Raw genomic sequence first — 21493 nt, 5'->3', positions numbered from 1 at the left:
TTTATGAATCTTCCATTGCATTTTGTATTCCACTTCAGTCTTATTCAGATTTGCAGTCACTCATCATTTGCACTGGGGGCGTGTCCTCACACTGCTGCGCCCTGTGACAGCGTCCCCACCCACCTGAGTTCACTGCACAGAGCACAGCAGTGTGAGGACACGCCCCCAGTGCACTTGGAGCAGCTACAATCCTGGAATGGCTGCGGACCGATCCTGTAGATGGAGAACAGAGGCAATGACTGCAGGGTCAGACTACACAGGGTTTGTTTGTAGTCTGTAACCGTAGAAACGTGGATCGGTGATATGTAATCCTTCTCCTGACCTCTGATACATTGTGCTCATCCCATAAGGGCGTCACGTCGGGAACAATATGTACAAATCCCCGTCACAAAGTTCTGTCGATAAGGAACATCTGGCGGGAGACGCCTTCATCTCTGCAGTCGCTGGACACGATCCGAGCACAAGAAATTCTACGTCTAGAAGATTGGAACAATAAGATGTAACATTTCTCTGGAATTGATGGATTTCACTTGGAAATGATCCTGGACTTCCATGAGGAGGCGCTGAAGCCCCCGGTCCCATCCCCTCCCCCCCTGTCCCCTATATTCTCCATAGTACATGTGTCTAGCAGTGCACATGAGGAGGCGCTGAAGCCCCCGGTCCCATCCCCTCCCCCCTCCCCCCTATATTCTCCATAGTACATGTGTCTAGCAGTGCACATGAGGAGGCGCTGAAGCCCCCGGTCCCATCCCCTCCCCCCTGTCCCCTATATTCTCCATAGTACATGTGTCTAGCAGTGCACATGAGGGGGCGCTGAAGCCCCCGGTCCCATCCCCTCCCCCCCTGTCCCCTATATTCTCCATAGTACATGTGTCTAGCAGTGCACATGAGGAGGCGCTGAAGCCCCCGGTCCCATCCCCTCCCCCCTGTCCCCTATATTCTCCATAGTACATGTGTCTAGCAGTGCAGATGAGGAGGCGCTGAAGCCCCCGGTCCCATCCCCTCCCCCCTGTCCCCTATATTCTCCATAGTACATGTGTGTAGCAGTGCACATGAGGAGGCGCTGAAGCCCCCGGTCCCATCCCCTCCCCCCTGTCCCCTATATTCTCCATAGTACATGTGTCTAGCAGTGCACATGAGGGGGCGCTGAAGCCCCCGGTCCCATCCCCTCCCCCCTTGTCCCCTCTGGGACTACATAAAGGGGCTTATAATTGGGCCCTAATGTCCACATTTGGGGGCATTATCTAGTATTGGAGTGGGGTCAGCAAGGGGTATTATGTGTGGGGTTACTCTATATAATGGGGGGGGCAGTAAGAGGGAGGGCTATTATACTTTGTAGTTAAAGGGGAGGGGGTGTTAGGGGCAGGGCCATAAATCAGCAATTTTTGTTTCCACATCCCAAAATTTGGGAGTCTTGTAAGAGTAACAACCCCCCTCTACCCCACGTGGGGCAAAAGCACCTCCTCCCCCTAGGAAGTCCTAATAACCATCAGTAGTCAGCAGTTTTTGTACCTCCTGAGTAAATTTGCAACTTTTCAGGCCAAAAAATAGAAAAGATAATCAAAATCTTTAATGAATACATTCTCTGACAATATCACAGGGCAGTTTTTGGGGGAGGGCGTCTCACGAGGTTGGCACATAAGCAGAAAATACTCATTACAAACAGTAAAAAACATACATGCTTTTTGTCACATCTGAGTCCACGGAGTGGCCCTCACCCATCAGGCTCGGACAGATCCTCAGGGGCGGGTTCTAAAGGTCGGTCGACTCCACCCACTTCCTGTTGACCTTCACCCCGCCCACCGCGGGCAAATGAAAGGAAAACCAAACACAAACAGCAGAAATCTCCGACAAAAAAGTATAAAAAATAAAATGCAGAGAGAGAGAGAACATGCAATCGGAGACAGAAGACCCCGGGTTTCAGCCAATCACATAACCAGATCCTGCCAGCCAATCACGCTCAGGATCGGTCTGCCGCGTCACACACAGTTTTTGGTCTTTTAAAAACCTTGTTTTTTTATCTGGAAATTAAAGGAATAAATGAAAATAAACCGGACAAGAAAAAACAGATGAAAAAAAAGTGTGAAAAAAAAATCCAGAAAGAAATGAAAGGGATTAAAAAGCTTCATGAGTGACCCAAAGGGGATGAGGGGCAGGAAGGCAGATACTGAAGTGCTGAGGGGAGTGTGGGGGCAACCAGGAAACTCCCCAAATGGTGAAAGGAAAGTTGGATATGAAAAGGTAGAAGTTTCGTATGCAAAAAGTTCTGTACAGAAAGAGTCTGATGGTCCCCAAAATAGGCGGAAGAGCCCTGGTAAGGCCCGCTCACAGACTAGCTCCACCCACGCGGGGCCGGGCGCTCATCACTGGCTCCTGGCCCCTGAGATAGAAGCCAGGAAGAGTTCAGATGGCTTAGATAAAGCAGCTTCCCCAGTCCTCCAGGGCGGTGCTCCGGCAGATTCCAGCAGCTCCTCTCCTCCCATGATTGGCCGCCTTGTGCGAGGCGCGGAGTGGAGAGGAAGCGAACCGCACAACGCAGGGATGAAAATGTAGCTGCCGCCTCTTCCATCTCAGACAAGAAGCCTGACTATATCACCAGGTTATTATAACTGACATACTTCTTCTTTGTGGCTGGACCTGGAAGGAAGAGAAAAAAGGAAAAAATATGAAAAAACAAGAATATAACTACTATAATACTGCCCCCTATGTACAAGAATATAACTACTATAATACTGCCCCCTATGTACAAGAATATAACTACTATAACACTGCCCCCTATGTACAGGAATATAACTACTATAATACTGCCCCCTATGTACAGGAATATAACTACTATAATACTGCCCCCTATGTACAAGAATATAACTACTATAATACTGCCCCCTATGTACAGGAATATAACTACTATAATACTGCTCCCTATGTACAAGGATATAACTACTATAATACTGCCCCCTATGTACAGGAATATAACTACTATAATACTGCCCCCTATGTACAAGAATATAACTGCTATAATACTGCCCCCTATGTACAAGAATATAACTACTATAATACTGCCCCCTATGTACAAGAATATAACTACTATAATACTGCCCCCTATGTACAAGAATATAACTACTATAATACTGCCCCCTATGTACAGGAATATAACTACTATAATACTGCTCCCTATGTACAAGGATATAACTACTATAATACTGCCCCCTATGTACAGGAATATAACTACTATAATACTGCCCCCTATGTACAGGAATATAACTACTATAATACTGCCCCCTATGTACAAGAATATAACTACTATAATACTGCTCCCTATGTACAGGAATATAACTACTGTAATACTGCCCCCTATGTACAGGAATATAACTACTATAATACTACCCCTATGTACAGGAATATAACTACTATAATACTGCCCCCCTATGTACAAGAATATAACTACTATAATACTGCCCCCTATGTACAAGAATATAACTACTATAATACTGCTCCCTATGTACAAGAATATAACTACTATAATACTGCCCCTATGTACAGGAATATAACTACTATAATACTGCCCCCTATGTACAGGAATATAACTACTATAATACTGCCCCCTATGTACAGGAATATAACTACTATAATACTGCCTCCTATGTACAGGAATATAACTACTATAATACTGCCCCCTATGTACAGGAATATAACTACTATAATACTGCCCCCTATGTACAGGAATATAACTACTATAATACTGCCCCCTATGTACAGGAATATAACTACTATAATACTGCCCCCTATGTACAGGAATATAACTACTATAATACTGCCCCCTATGTACAGGAATATAACTACTATAATACTGCCCCCTATGTACAGGAATATAACTACTATAATACTGCCCCCTATGTACAGGAATATAACTACTATAATACTGCCCCCTATGTACAGGAATATAACTACTATAATACTGCCCCCTATGTACAGGAATATAACTACTATAATACTGCCCCCTATGTACAGGAATATAACTACTATAATACTGCCCCCTATGTACAGGAATATAACTACTATAATACTGCTCCCTATGTACAGCAATATAACTACTATAATACTGCCCCCTATGTACAAGAATATAACTACTATAATACTGCCCCCTATGTACAGGAATATAACTACTATAATACTGCCCCCTATGTACAGGAATATAACTACTATAATACTGCCTCCTATGTACAGGAATATAACTACTATAATACTTCCCCCTATGTACAGGAATATAACTACTATAATACTGCCCCCTATGTACAAGCATATAACTACTATAATACTGCCCCTATGTACAGGAATATAACTACTATAATACTGCCCCCTATGTACAAGAATATAACTACTATAATACTGCCCTCTATGTACAAGAATATAACTACTATAATACTGCCCCCTATGTACAAGAATATAACTACTATAATACTGCCCCCTATGTACAAGAATATAACTACTATAATACTGCCCCCTATGTACAAGAATATAACTACTATAATACTGCCCCCTATGTACAGGAATATAACTACTATAATACTGCCCCCTATGTACAGGAATATAACTACTATAATACTTCCCCCTATGTACAGGAATATAACTACTATAATACTGCCCCCTATGTACAAGAATATAACTACTATAATACTGCCCCCTATGTACAAGAATATAACTACTATAATACTGCCCCCTATGTGCAAGAATATAACTACTATAATACTGCCCCTATGTACAGGAATATAACTACTATAATACTGCCCCCTATGTACAGGAATATAACTACTATAATACTGCCCCCTATGTACAGGAATATAACTACTATAATACTGCCTCCTATGTACAGGAATATAACTACTATAATACTGCCTCCTATGTACAGGAATATAATAACTACTATAATACTGCCCCCTATGTACAGGAATATAACTACTATAATACTCCCCCTATGTACAAGAATATAACTACTATAATACTGCCCCCTATGTACAGGAATATAACTACTATAATACTGCCCCCTATGTACAGGAATATAACTACTATAATACTGCCCCCTATGTACAAGAATATAACTACTATAATACTGCCCCCTATGTACAAGAATATAACTACTATAATACTGCCCCCTATGTACAGGAATATAACTACTATAATACTGCCCCCTATGTACAGGAATATAACTACTATAATACTGCCCCCTATGTACAGGAATATAACTACTATAATACTTCCCCCTATGTACAGGAATATAACTACTATAATACTGCCCCCTATGTACAGGAATATAACTACTATAATACTGCCCCCTATGTACAAGAATATAACTACTATAATACTGCCCCCTATGTACAAGAATATAACTACTATAATACTGCCCCCTATGTACAGGAATATAACTACTATAATACTGCCCCCTATGTACAGGAATATAACTACTATAATACTGCCCCCTATGTACAAGAATATAACTACTATAATACTGCCCCCTATGTACAAGAATATAACTACTATAATACTGCCCCTATGTACAAGAATATAACTACTATAATACTGCCCCCTATGTACAGGAATATAACTACTATAATACTGCCCCCTATGTACAGGAATATAACTACTATAATACTGCCCCCTATGTACAGGAATATAACTACTATAATACTACTCCTATGTACAGGAATATAACTACTATAATACTGCCCCCTATGTACAAGAATATAACTACTATAATACTGCCCCTTATGTACAAGAATATAACTACTATAATACTGCCCACTATGTACAGGAATATAACTACTATAATACTGCCCCCTATGTACAAGAATATAACTACTATAATACTGCCCCCTATGTACAGGAATATAACTACTATAATACTGCCCCCTATGTACAGGAATATAACTACTATAATACTGCCCCCTATGTACAGGAATATAACTACTATAATACTGCCCCCTATGTACAAGAATATAACTACTATAATACTGCCCCCTATGTACAAGAATATAACTACTATAATACTGCCCCCTATGTACAAGAATATAACTACTATAATACTGCCCCCTATGTACAGGAATATAACTACTATAATACTGCCCCCTATGTACAAGAATATAACTACTATAATACTGCCCCCTATGTACAGGAATATAACTACTATAATACTGCCCCCTATGTACAAGAATATAACTACTATAATACTGCCCCCTATGTACAGGAATATAACTACTATAATACTGCCCCCTATGTACAGGAATATAACTACTATAATACTGCCCCCTATGTACAAGAATATAACTACTATAATACTGCCCCCTATGTACAGGAATATAACTACTATAATACTGCCCCCTATGTACAAGAATATAACTACTATAATACTGCCCCCTATGTACAAGAATATAACTACTATAATACTGCCCCCTATGTACAAGAATATACTCTGTAGTATACGGGATATGATGGCGCTATATATAAATACAGATTGTTATTATTACTGTAGATTAACTTCTATTTATGTAAATAATAATTACTTTATTTATATAGCGCACACAGATTACGAAGCGTTGCACAGACTTTTGCCGAATTGGTCTCTGTCCCCATGGGGCTCACAATCTAAACAACCTAACAGTATGTTTTTGAAGTGTGAGAGGAAACCGGAGGAACTGGAGGACACCCACACAAACACGGAGAGAACATACAAACTCTTTGCAGATGTTGACCTGGGTGGGATTCGGACCCAGGACCCCAGCGCTGCAAGGCAGAAGTGCTACCCACTCAGCCACCGTGCCGCCCAAATGGAAGCCGAGCTGCAGAGACTCAGTATGGCCACTACACAGAGAGTGGCGCTGCCCGCTTCCTGCTCCAGTATGTGATGTGAAGCAGTGGAGCAGCTGGTTATTGGTTCCCCACTCATCTGATATTTAGGTCCCATCCTTCCCTTTGAAGTACATCAGGAAGGTAAATGATGTACTCCGTGTTGTCACTAGCGTCAGATCGTGCAGCAGCTGAAGGGTTAATTCTCCCGATTCCTGTTGGTTTCTTAGGAACCAGGCTCCGTGATTTTTCTTGGATCAGCGGGTTTACACCCTTTCAGCTCGTTATCACTTTAAAAATGATGAGAGTCGGAGTTGCCCTTTAACTTTTGGTGAAATATTTATAGCCGTACACATTAGGAACGTGCGATCCGGAAAATTAATGTGATAAGGAGAGTCTGCTGCGGAGTCTGCTGCGGGAAGGAAGGGACTGGATGGGATTCTCATGAACACATGGACAAAGGTCCACGCAGCAGCTCCAGCTTCAGGGCGATGCCACATGTGGCGTTTTGTACGCGTCTTTGGCCCGTTTTTAAGCAGTCCATCAAAAAACGCATACGTTTCTGACCAGTTCCAATTAAGATAATTGGTCAAACCTGTCAAAAATTGATGCATTTTTTGACGGACTGCTTAAAAAGGGGCCAAAAACGCGTTCAAAATGCCACGTGACCGCACCCTTAGAACCTATTTATCTGAATAGCAGTTACACATCCCGCGGCTGCACACCTGACATCCCGCGGCTGCACACCTGACATCCCGCGGCTGCACACCTGACATCCCGCGGCTGCACACCTGACATCCCGCGGCTGCACACCTGACATCCCGCGGCTACACACCTGACATCCCGCCGCTGCACACCTCACATCCCGCCGCTGCACACCTCACATCCCGCCGCTGCACACCTGACATCCCGCCGCTGCACACCTGACATCCCGCGGCTACACAACTGACATCCCGCGGCTGCACACCTGACATCCCGCGGCTGCACACCTGACATCCCGCGGCTGCACACCTGACATCCCGCGGCTGCACACCTGACATCCCGCGGCTGCACACCTGACATCCCGCGGCTGCACACCTGACATCCCGCGGCTGCACACCTGACATCCCGCGGCTGCACACCTGACATCCCGCGGCTGCACACCTGACATCCCGCGGCTACACACCTGACATCCCGCGGCTACACACCTGACATCCCGCGGCTGCACACCTGACATCCTGCGGCTGCACACCTGACATCCCGCGGCTGCACACCTGACATCCTGCGGCTACACAACTGACATCCTGCGGCTACACACCTGACATCCCGCGGCTACACACCTGACATCCCGCGGCTGCACACCTGACATCCTGCGGCTACACCCCTGACAACCTGCGGCTACACACCTGACATCCTGCGGCTGCACACCTGACATCCTGCGGCTACACACCTGACATCCTGCGGCTACACACCTGACATCCCGCGGCTGCACACCTGACATCCTGCGGCTACACCCCTGACAACCTGCGGCTACACACCTGACATCCTGCGGCTGCACACCTGACATCCCGCGGCTACACACCTGACAACCTGCGGCTACACATCTGACATCCTGCGGCTGCACACCTGACAACCTGCACCTACTGGAGTTCCCCTATAACACACACGGGGAATCGGTGATGATTGGGGGCAGCACCAGGGACTTGTGGGTAGTAAAATCCCGGTCCCCCCTGGCACAGCCGCGGTTATGAGTGCCAGCAGGGGGTGCGGGGTGATAAAACACATTGTAACGGTGCGGGCGGCACATAAATCCCGATAACTTTCCCGGGCAGCGCAGGATCTGCTGACAGACGTCTCCATTGCTCATAAAATTCTCATCCAACAATTAAAAATGAAAGCGGCTGATGACTGCGAGGAAGAGCGGAGCAGAGAGGGCGAGCGGCGCTGGCATCAGTCACCCAGCACAGGGACAGATGCTCGGAGGGTCATTTAGCAGACATGGCCCGGCTCCTTGGCGCGCTGCCCCCTCCAGCTGGACATCACTTGGTGGGCACCCGGTGAGAGCCTCCTCTGAGTCTATAGACCCCAACCCCCCCCCCCGGGTGCACAGATGGGGGATGTTATGGGGGCGCTCCGCTCCGTCCTGCACATCATGACTTTATAGCCTTATGGAGCCAGGACTGCAATGGATTCATGGTGATTGCAGCTCCGGAGGTTTCATTCTGCTCAACAGCTGGAAGCAGACAGGAATTGATGGGCCGACAGTGCGGGGGAGGGGGGCTGCGAGCTGTGGACCCTCTCCGCCTGCCCGGAGCTCACTCTATCAATTGTAGCTTCAGACACATTGGATGGGAAATGTTATAGGACAGAGGCGGCCATGCCAGTCACAGGCTGCAAGGGATTCTGGGACAGGGCAGATGAAGCAGAGCTGAACGGGTTGTGTTGTGTAAGAGACTTGTCTGGCACAATGAGTCTTGTGATAGTCTTAAGATAGTTTCCTTGTGTAGACACTGATCCAGTAGGGGGTGCAGGAAGAAGTGAACCCAGACGTATAGAACCAGCATAAAATAAAGGTGCTTTAGCGTTGGCGTAACGATGGCGGAAAAGGTTATTCCCTGCAGTGTGGAACTCCTGACAATCCATCTGTGCAGACACTGAACCAGCAGGGGCTGCAGGGAGATGTGTAACTGCATCTGGAAATATCACTAGTCCCAAGAATGAAGAGGCAGCTGCAATGGTGTAACACTGACTCTCCCCTGAAGTCTTCCCTGCAGAGCAGTGCAGACACTGAACCAGCAGGGGCTGCAGGGAGATGTGTAACTGCATCTGGAAATATCACTAGTCCCAAGAATGAAGAGGCAGCTGCAATGGTGTAACACTGACTCTCCCCTGAAGTCTTCCCTGCAGAGCAGTGCAGACACTGAACCAACAGGGGATGCAGAACAAAGTGAACTTCAACATATGAAACCAGGAAAAATACTCCTGACCCTGACCCCATGTCTGTGCAGACCTTGAACAAGTAGGGGGTGTAGAAAGATGTGCACCTGACGTCTGGAAATATCCTAAGAATGAAGAGGCTTCTGCAATGGTGTAACACGGACTCTCTGCAGTGCTGACCTATGTGTGCAGACACTGAACCAGCAGGGGATGCAGAAAGAAGTGAACCCCGACATATGGAACCAGCACCATCATACAAATGAGGATGTGTAGCAGTGACACTCACACTACTCGGTTTGTCCGCAGCGCTCCTCGCCCCTGGGTGCAGGTCCTGAGTTTGAATGGAAGGTGCTGCTGCCTCGTGCACCGGGGACGGCTGAGGGGGCGGGGGAAGGACTAGAGGGGAGGAGCTTTCTATTCATTCTCAGGGTTGGGGGTGGTCCCATTAGACTGGAGCGCCCCTTTAAGACTCCTGCTCAGTACTGCATGTGATTCTTCTCGCTCGGTGGAGTTTTGCGTTCTTGGACACTTGTGGCGCGGCAGCGATCGCACCCGATTCTCGATCCGCACCTCATTCTATCACCGTTATTTTTACGCTGTCATTTACACTTTCATTTTAGTCTTTTTTTATCAAGGTGATAGCGAGCAGTTATATATAGGCGGCGTCTGCGTCTTCAGGAGCCAAGGGGGGGGAGAGAATTTACTGTATTAAAGGGGTTTCCCATGAAAGAAAGTTCCCAAATGTTAATGCAATGTTTACACAATAAAGATAATTTTTATATAATAATGTTACTCAGGGTTGTTGCTGTTTTAGCTCCTATCACTCAGTGATGGTCAGTGTAAGATTCCAGAGTGTGAGTGGGGACTCTCTGAGCAGACACTTCATGATCCCTCTGTGCTGTGAGATGCTGTGTGCCTACAATGTGCTAAGATTATCAGGGTCCAGGGTTATATACATACATACATTTTATTTACCTTCTGAACATTCACTAGTATCTGACACAGAGAAAGTGAGATGTTACTTTGTTATATATATAAGAATCTTGTCTTCATGGAAATATCCCTTTAAGGATGACCCTGCCCATGAAAAACTTACAACAAGTTAATATAACAAAGACTCCGGCAGTGTGACCCTAAACACAACGTGTATTGTTAAAGATGCAATTACTTAGTAACACGTTAAAGGGTTAAAGATCCACTTAAACAAAAAACAATTGAAATAAGCAGGGGCGGGGCTTCCTATAAGCAGAGGCAGGGCTTCCTGTAAGCAGGGGCAGGGCTTCCTGTAAGCAGGGGCAGGGCTTCCTATAAGAAGGGGCAGGGCTTCCTATAAGAAGGGGCAGGGCTTCCTATAAGAAGGGGCAGGGCTTCCTATAAGAAGGGGCAGGGCTTCCTGTAAGCAGAGGCAGGGCTTCCTATAAGCAGGGGCAAGGCTATTGTAAGGATTAGCCAGGCCATAGGCAGTTATACTATCTAACTGATAACTATAAATTATATATGGGCAGTAAACTCATCTTCTAGTATGGATTTACTGTATTCATGATAACTCCACCCATGAATAATTCTAAACAAGTATATATAGCAAGATCTGTGGCAGCGTAACCCTTTACCAACATGTATTGTAACATAAGTAACTACTCAACAGTAGTTGGGCTATGTAGCCAGCCTCAGATTCTTGTTCCGTGGAAATAGAAATGATAAATATAAGCAGGGGCAGGACTTCCTTAAGCAGAGGTGGAGCTATTTTAATGGATTATCCCTCTAAGGACAGTTCAGTTATCATAAGACAATAACTTACGATGAGTCAGGCAACAGATTTATCTTCTAGTGCCAATGGTAAAAAAAATTCACTATTTGGGTGTTGACCCCCACCCCCATGAATAATTAAGAAAAATATTTATGAAAGTATAGGACCGCCTCAGCCTTACCCTTTTACTACAAAATGCACCACAAGAAACGTTGAATATCAGAGTTTGCTTCGGATTCTAGTTCCATGGGAATGGGAAAAGCTATGATAAGCAGGGGTGGGGCTTCCTGTAAGCAGGGGAGGAGTGTAAGGATTTGTCCAGTAAAAGTTTGCTTTAGACATTCTCTAAAGGTGATGATTATCGGTTGGATATAGACGGCAGGCTCATCACCTACAGGCCTCAGCAGAAAATGTATTGTATTATTGTATAATTTGGGACAGCATAGTATAGCGGCAGTATAATCATCCTCACAACAACTGGCGCGGAAAGCACTTGATTTACAGCACTTAAAACTTTGGGGTCAACGTAAGGTTCCAATTTTAGGTTAATTGAAAGAGATGAAACAACATAAGCAGGAGAGGGGCTTCCTGTAGGCAGGGGTGGGGCTTCCTGTAAGCAGGGGTGGGGCTTTCTCTATGCGAGGGTGGAGCTTATATAAGAGAACAATGATGATATACATGCAGGGTAACATTTCATGGAGTAATATGTGTTATACTTATGATGTAGAGGATCAGTTTATAGGATTGGGCCATCAATCAGGGTTTTATATGCAGTTACATAATTTATCTTATACTCCAGTCACCTCCAAAGCAGCAATCACAATTTTATTTTGCATAATCCGGGGTATAACGCAGCACATGTGATGCACAGATGCAGCAGAGCTGATGGCGTTTGGCCGTGCGTCAGGTGATGTGTGCGGGATATTGACTCCACTGCGGATACATTTACACAGGGGGGTAATTAGGGGGGATTGCGGTCGTATATAACGCTAGACGCCCGGTGGATATAATCATTGCGCCCGCTCACCGCTGATATACGTCCTTGTCAATACCCCTTGTCCTTGCCCCCTCACCGCTCCTAAGGGCGACACGAAGAGACCCCACGGGGGCAATAAATCTACATTGTATACAGGTAATGTATGCAGGAGCACAGCGCAGGATAAATCTCATGTAGTGCCCCCCACAGGACCGGACGCCCCCCCGGGGAGGGCTCCACACAGCGGGGGCTGAATACAGGGCATGTGCCCCTACTATTTTATAATTGCTAAGTCTTAAAGGGGCGGTGTTTCACTCTACTGCCTGTTATATGGTTCAGGGCCCCCCTGATTATTGTGTTATATGGTAACTGCCACGTGGGGCCCGATACACCCCCAATTCCATGACCAGGAGGACGGAAATTGCAGAAAATCCCCCAAAACCCAAGGTGGGTGGGGCCAACCACAGCCGGGTCTCCCCCAACTGTGCATGTGCAGCCCCTGGTTATCTGCAAATTTGTTCTTTGTAAATGTAGTATTCAGCCAGGAGCTTCAGTGAACTAAGAACACAGAGCACAGCAGTGTGAGGACACGCCCAAAGTGCACTTCAAGAAACCTGGAGTATAAATCCTTACTGTAAACTCTGTTCTCAGCAGTTCACACATACAACTATCTGCACCTGTGAGAAGGAGGCAGAGGTAAGTGTGCCCCATTGTTTGGACTAACACTGCTGTGCTCTGTGCATTGAACTTTGGAGACTCTCCCGTCTAAGTCACTGCTGGAGTTTTCAACCTGAAGCTACAGTATTTCTTCAGGGATGGCTATGTAGCAGCTAAATGCAGAGCGCTAAGAACAAAGCAGTGTGAGGACATGCAGAAGCGTGGAAAATAAATCCACATTTCACAGTCCTGCTGCTACTAACAACATCCACAAAAGGTCTGATTACACATGGAACAGTACATAACACTGGCTGCAGAGAGCACAAAGCACAGCAGTGTGAGGTCTGATTACACATCTCTCCAGGGACAATATATAACACTGGCTGCAGAGAGCACAGAGCACAGCAGTGTGAGGTCTGATTACACATCTCTCCAGGGACAATACATAACACTGGCTGCAGAGAGCACAGAGCACAGCAGTGTGAGGTCTGATTACACATCTCTCCAGGGACAATACATAACACTGGCTGCAGAGAGCACAGAGCACAGCAGTGTGAGGTCTGATTACACATCTCTCCAGGGACAATACATAACACTGGCTGCAGAGAGCACAGAGCACAGCAGTGTGAGGTCTGATTACACATCTCTCCAGGGACAATACATAACACTGGCTGCAGAGAGCACAGAGCACAGCAGTGTGAGGTCTGATTACACATCTCTCCAGGGACAATACATAACACTGGCTGCAGAGAGCACAGAGCACAGCAGTGTGAGGTCTGATTACACATCTCTGCAGGGACAATACATAACACTGGCTACAGAGAGCACAGAGCACAGCAGTGTGAGGTCTGATTACACATCTGTCCAGGGACAATACATAACACTGGCTGCGGAGAGCACAGAGCACAGCAGTGTGAGGTCTGATTACACATCTCTTCAGGGACAGTACATAACACTGGTTGCAGAGAGCACAGAGCACAGCAGTGTGAGGTCTGATTACACATCTCTCCAGGGACAATACATAACACTGGCTGCAGAGTGCACAGAGCACAGCAGTGTGAGGTCTGATTACACATCTCTCTAGGGACAATACATAACACTGGCTGCAGAGAGCACAGAGCACAGCAGTGTGAGGTCTGATTACACATCTCTCTAGGGACAATACATAACACTGGCTGCAGAGAGCACAGAGCACAGCAGTGTGAGGTCTGATTACACATCTCTCCAGGGACAATACAAAACACTGGCTGCACAGAGCACAGCAGTGTCAAGACACGCTCCCAGTTACAATCCTGGAATATAAATCCATATATCACAGTCCTGCTGCTACTAACAACATACACAAAGGTCTCATTACGCAGTTCTCTGTCCTGTGTAGTGTTTAGGGTAACGCTTTAAATCAGAGCACAAAGAGGGAGGAGCTTGTCCTGATCCTTGTATGCGTTATATGCACATGAGGACCCAGAACAGAACGGTGCATGTAGCATCACACTTGCTGACGGGTTCCCTTACAGACTAGGACTAACCGATATCTTCAGTGTTGTGGCTCCTGCACTTGTGTTTATCGTAAAAAAAAAAAGTTGCCTTTCACCTTCTGACTCTTCTGAGAATCCGGAGACGACTGTAAATTTCCTGCGTCTCCTGCGCGATGTCATGTGACCAGGGAGCCGGGAGCCTAATGGCCGGAACGAGGTAACGAAGCGCCGGGAATGTTTCCCCTCTTCGCGGCCGTTGCCAAACTGCTCGCAATTAAAGCGAAATAACATAAAAAATGAAACCGAGGCAAATGTAAAGTTAAGTGGAATCCGAAGCGCAAATCTGAAATATTAACGCTTCGCCACTTTAGGAGGCCGCCAGGCGTTTCTCTGTGACGAGCCGTGAATTTTGATGCTTTAATCGATTTTTACAAGAGGTTTGGATTACAATCACCGCAGAAACTTCATAAAACGGACGCCATAAAGATATAAACCCCTGCAGGGTCCCTATAAAGTGATGCTGAGTCCTATCTGTACCTAGGAAAGCTGGGTCACAACTCATAAGACTGCCAATACCGCTTCCAGAAGGGTAGCCACACAGCTTTCCTGGAATCCTGAATATCATGGACTTGGCTATGAGCAGTGAGTGTGTGCACCTGTCATTCGGGAGCCTGGGAAAGCTGAGTGATCAATAACAGCTGGAATGTCATTTCTGTGTCATTACCATAGTCTATAGGGGGGGTAACAAGTACAACTACTACTTATACTAAAGTTACTACTATAATAAGCAAACATAAACCTGCAACAGCTATCACTCAGGGGATGGGGGAGGAATTGTGCAAAAGTTCAATGCACAGAGCACAGCAGTGTCAGGATACGCTCAGTGCACTTAATGAAGTTACAATCCTAGAATATAAAATTATATATCAAAGTCCTGCTGCTCTCTCCAGGGACAATATCTAACAATGGCCGCAGAGAGCAGGGCACAGCAGTGTGAGGACACCTTCTCCCAGTGCACCTGGAGAAGCTAAGATCCTGTAATATTTATCCATGTATCACAGTCCTGCAGCTACTACCAAGATACACAAAGGTCTGATTACACATCTCTCCATAGACATTATCGAACACTGGCATGTAGAGAGCACAGAACACAGCAGTGTGAGGACACCTTATCCCATTGCACCTGGAGAAGCTACATTCCTGTAATATGAATCTATATTTCACAGTCCTGCAGCTACTACCAAGATACACAAAGGTCTGATTACACATCTCTTCATAGACATTATTGAACAGTGGCTGTAGAGAGCACAGAGCACAGCAGTGTGAGGACAACCAGCCAGTGTACTGGGAGAAGCTACAATCCTGGAATATAAATCCTCAGTCCTGCTGTATACTATTTGGATCCAGACTATGTCAAATTAATTCATATTCCATTACTGACGGTTTCCAAGGACCAAGGATGTCCTAACACTGCTGTGCTCTGTGTACTGAGCTTCTCTGTATTGCTGAACCCTCTGGTGTGGGTGACCAGCAGCCTATAATTATAGTTACTCAGAGCAGAGGGGAGTGACTTTGGAGTAGTTGAGTGCAGAGAGCTGAGAGCACAGCAGTGTGAGGACATTCAGTGTCAGCCTGGAGTATAATGAAACAGTTCTTCAGCCACTAAGCACTTACTGCTATAACTGCTGACAGGTTCCCTTTAAGCCTGACCCTCACTTTCCTCTTAAAGGTGTTGTCATTCCATGTGATTGCTGAAGGTCTCCTTTAAGTGGCAGGTCCCTTTAATGCTATGATCAGTGCAGGGGCTGGCACAGCAGTGTGAGGAGTCTTTTATGACACCTTCTCTCTGGTTTCCATCAGTATCTTCACACAATACAGACACTAATGGCCCCATTACATTATGGGGGTCCCCGGGGAGCGGAGCGCTGCCCCTCCCTGGCCATGAGGAGCCATTACTGCAACCATTAGCAGGGATTTATATTTATGGACGAGTAACCAAGTCCCACAAGGAGAGGGGATTAAAGGGGCGCTCCAAGGTTATAACATTAGGATCTGTCTGCATTAAAGGGGCGCACCCAGGTTATAGGGCAAGCATCTATCTATATTAAAGGGGCGCTCCCAGGTAATAGCGCAAGGATCTATCTTCATTAAAGGGGCTCTCCCAGGTTATAGGGCAAGGATCTATCTGTATTAAAGGGGCGCTCCCAGGTTATAGGGCAAGGCTTTCCCACGAATTAAAGGGGCACTCCCAAGTTATAGGGCAAGGATCTATCTGCATTAAAGGGACACTCCCAGGTTATAGGGCAAGGATCTGTCTGCATTAAAGGGGCGCTCCCAGGTTATAGTGCAAGGATGTATCTGCATTAAAGGGGCGCTCCCATGTTATAGGGCAAGGATCTATCTGCATTAAAGGGGCTCTCCCAGGTTATAGGGCAAGGATCTGTCTGCATTAAAGGGGCTCTCCCAGGTTATAGGGCAAGGATCTGTCTGCATTAAAGGGGCTCTCCCAGGTTATAGGGCAAGGATCTATCTGTATTAAAGGGGCACTCCCTGGTTATAGCGCAAGGATCTATCTGTATTAAAGGGGCGCTCCCAGGTTATAGGGCAAGGCTTTCCCACGAATTAAAGGGGCACTCCCAAGTTATAGGGCAAGGATCTATCTGCATTAAAGGGGCGCTCCCAGGTTATAGGGCAAGATCTGTCTGCATTAAAGGGGCGCTCCCAGGTTATAGTGCAAGGATGTATCTGCATTAAAGGGGCTCTCCCAGGTTATAGGGCAAGGATCTGTCTGCAGTAAAGGGGCGCTCCCAGGTTATAGGGCAAGGATCTGTCTGCATTACAGGGGCTCTCCCAGGTTATAGGGCAAGGATCTGTCTGCATTAAAGGGGCTCTCCCAGGATATAGGGCAAGGATCTATCTGCATTAAAGGGGCGCTCCCAGGTTATAGGGCAAGGATCTATATGCATTATAGGGGCGCTCCCAGGTTATAGGGCAAGGATCTATCTGCATTAAAGGGGCGCTCCCAGGTTATAGGGCAAGGATCTATATGCATTATAGGGGCGCTCCCAGGTTATAGGGCAAGGATCTATCTGCATTAAAGGGGCGCTCCCAGGTTATAGGGCAAGGATCTATCTGCATTAAAGGGGCGCTCCCAGGTTATAGGGCAAGGATCTATATGCATTATAGGGGCACTCCCTGGTTATAGGGCAAGGATCTATCTGTATTAAAGGTGCGCTCCCAGGTTATAGGGCAAGGATCTATCTGCATTAAAGGGGCGCTCCCAGGTTATAGGGCAAGGATCTATCTGCATTAAAGGGGCGCTCCCAGGTTATAGGGCAAGGATCTATCTGCATTAAAGGGGCGCTCCCAGGTTATAGGGCAAGGATCTATATGCATTATAGGGGCGCTCCCAGGTTATAGGGCAAGGACCTATATGCATTATAGGGGCGCTCCCAGGTTATAGGGCAAGGATCTATCTGCATTAAAGGGGCGCTCCCAGGTTATAGGTCCAGCATCTGTTATCAGTTTAAGGACTGTAACTTTTGCTAACAATTGTTACATCCTGGATACATTTTAGCTGCACTGATACACTGTAACAAACCCTGGAGACAGGATTTATGCTGCAGATGTGTACAGAGCCGAGCACATTGAGGGAGCGGCTGTTTTCGAGGCTCATTTATTCCTTACTGCGCGGCGATAAATTAGGCGTTGGCAGGCGGCTCTCGTATCGCCGGTCGTTACGCACCTTATGGCGTCGCTGCACCTGCTGCTCTGCTGCTTAAACTTGTGTGTGACTTTGAATAACTTTGCCTCTATTTATATTGTATTCTCCAGTCACATCCAAAGCTGCATACAGAGCTCTAAATGTCCTAATATTCCTTATCCTGGACAGCATGGGGTATTATATGACATGTATCTAGGTCAGAAGGTCACCTCTAGGTCAGCTGATTAGGCTCCACCCCCGTACTCTCCGGGATCCCCCTCCCTCCTGACTACAGGACGTAGTCATAGGAACCCGTCATGTTTAATGTAGGCGCAGGCGGCTCGGCGCTGGTCACACAGACTCCACATCCATTATTTATTGCGCTAGTTGCTTTACTTTTACTTATTTAGCTCCTTTTTGCATTTGATCCTTCTCCTCACTATTCCCAAGATCTCAGCTTCCAGAACAGAGCTGAAAATCTGTTACAATGTACTAGTGCAGGCATATCAGAGCTCTGTCCTCACACTGCTGTGCTCTGCAGCGCCCCCCTTGTTTCCAGGACAGGTGTGGTATTGCCACTTACACAGCTGAGCTGCAGTACCAGGCACAACCTGTGGACCAATGTGGCGCTGTTTTCAGTGTGTCTCTAATCCCATATACCAGAAGATAATCTGCGTGCAGACCAGGGGGCCGTCCATGTGCTGCAGACTATCGATCTGTCGCCCCTCGGTCCATCCAGGCTGCACATGGCACTTTATTAGCAGCTCCATGATCCGGCTGAGTCAGTGCATCGCCCCTAACAATCCTCCTCCGTGCCAACAGCTCCAAGGGAAGAAGCTGCTGACCTCACAAGATGCTGAGTATCCCCCCCCCCCCGCTGCCATCCTGAGGGGACACTCACTCCCCCGTCATATGTCACAGGACATTGGGGGGGATGCCCTGTGCCCCTGGAGGGAAGGGTCACCTCCTATTACATCCACATAAAATGAAGGGGCAAAGTCTAATGTCGTCTCAACCCTCGGCATCCGACCAGGGACCACCAGGTCCCAGAGGAGCGCAGTCACCCCTGGCATCTGACTACATGGGGCCACAGGGTCCCAGAGGAGCACAGTCACCCCTGACATCTGACTACATGGAGCGCAGTCACCCCTGGCATCTGACAGCACGGGGCCGCAGGGTAGCAGAGAAGCATTTGGGTTTGGTCCATGAAGACAGAAAGACCCAGAGCTTGTTACCCATCAGCCTTGGTCCAAATCCTGACCCCTCCCACCAGGATGAAGGATTGTAAACCAAGCACTGGCATGCGCCTGCCTGGCAGGATCTTATGCCCTTGTTTTTCCAAAAAGGTCTACGGGCTCCATTGGCTCATTTGCATAATTTTTAACACCTTATGTTATAACCGAGGGCAATAGCAGCTTCAAGAAGTGCTTGGTTTACAATCCTTCATCCTGGTGGTAGATGTCCTTTAACAAGTGCCCCCTAGAGGGGATGAGGACCCCACTCCTGAGTCCCCCGCAGCCGCTGCACCTAGGAAGCGTGAAAGGAGGAACATGAAGGATCTTATGGGATAAGGAGGGGCTCGGACCCCCGGGGAGCGCTGGTACAGCCATCCGCTGCCGGGTTTGATGAGAATTTCACTCCCAAAGGAGGAAGAAGCTTCAGCGGAAAGAGCAGAAAATGGGAACAAAACGGCCTATTTAGGAAAGTAGGGCAGATAACGGAGGAATGCGAATCGCCGTGACCTCACACCTCCTATTTATAGCGTCTGGGTTAACGCTTTCCTGCCCGGGACGTCGCTCATGTGTAGCGTGCGGTTATTGATCGGCCCGATTCACCTTGCTCCTCCCGAGTCCCTCTCAGAGATTTCACGTCTGGTTATGGAGCGTTCTCAGGACGCCGCACTTACGCCGGAGAATGCACAGATGCACTTTACTTCTACTAGCCGTGTCCTCCGGCTCCATCACCAGTGCCAGTACCAGAACCAGAACCACCAGCTGCAAGTCTTCTAGTAGAATCACACAGCACAACCAGAACCACTACTACCACCATCATTTATCTGTACCACTACTTATGTCTCTGAACATCAGAACTACTACCGACACCAGTACCAATATCAGCACCAGCGCCTATACTAACACCAATATACAGACACCGGTACCAATATCAGCACCAGCGCCTATACTAACACCAATATACCGACACCGGTACCAATATCAGCACCAGCGTCTATACTAACACCAATATACCGACACCGGTACCAATATCAGCACCAGCGTCTATACTAACACCAATATACCGACACCGGTACCAATATCAGCACCAGCGTCTATACTAACACCAATATACCGACACCGGTACCAATATCAGCACCAGCGCCTATACTAACACCAATATACCAACACCGGTACCAATATCAGCACCAGCGCCTATACTAACACCAATATACGACACCGGTACCAATATCAGCACCAGCGCCTATACTAACACCAATATACCGACACCGGTACCAATATCACCACCAGCGCCTATACTAACACCAATATACAGACACCGGTACCAATATCAGCACCAGCGTCTATACTAACACCAATATACCGACACCGGTACCAATATCAGCACCAGCGTCTATACTAACACCAATATACCGACACCGGTACCAATATCAGCACCAGCGTCTATACTAACACCAATATACCGACACCGGTACCAATATCAGCACCAGCGTCTATACTAACACCAATATACCGACACCGGTACCAATATCAGCACCAGCGCCTATACTAACACCAATATACCAACACCGGTACCAATATCAGCACCAGCGCCTATACTAACACCAATATACGACACCGGTACCAATATCAGCACCAGCGCCTATACTAACACCAATATACCGACACCGGTACCAATATCACCACCAGCGCCTATACTAACACCAATATACGACACCGGTACCAATATCAGCACCAGCGCCTATACTAACACCAATATACCGACACCGGTACCAATATCAGCACCAGCGCCTATACTAACACCAATATACCGACACCGGTACCAATATCAGCACCAGCGCCTATACTAACACCAATATACGACACCGGTACCAATATCAGCACCAGCGCCTATACTAACACCAATATACCGACACCGGTACCAATATCAGCACCAGCGCCTATACTAAC

The 21493-nt window shown here is 46.9% G+C and overlaps 1 protein-coding gene across 1 annotated transcript in view; it reads right to left on the bottom strand.

The window, feature by feature from the left end:
* Positions 1-1548: 1548 nt before the first annotated feature.
* Positions 1549-21493, bottom strand: part of GRM7 (glutamate metabotropic receptor 7) — a 308516-nt gene continuing 288571 nt past the window's right edge. Inside the window, exon 10 of the mRNA XM_072128330.1 lies at positions 1549-2637. Within this exon, the coding sequence (XP_071984431.1) occupies positions 2588-2637 (50 nt within the window). The 3' untranslated portion in view covers positions 1549-2587. The remainder of the gene's footprint in view (positions 2638-21493) is intronic.

The sequence above is a fragment of the Engystomops pustulosus genome, chromosome 10, assembly GCF_040894005.1.
Source record: "Engystomops pustulosus chromosome 10, aEngPut4.maternal, whole genome shotgun sequence".
NCBI classification, from domain to species: Eukaryota; Metazoa; Chordata; class Amphibia; order Anura; family Leptodactylidae; genus Engystomops; species Engystomops pustulosus.
The sequence above is the reverse complement of the archived record's forward strand: the minus strand, read 5'-3'. Positions and strand labels throughout refer to the sequence as shown.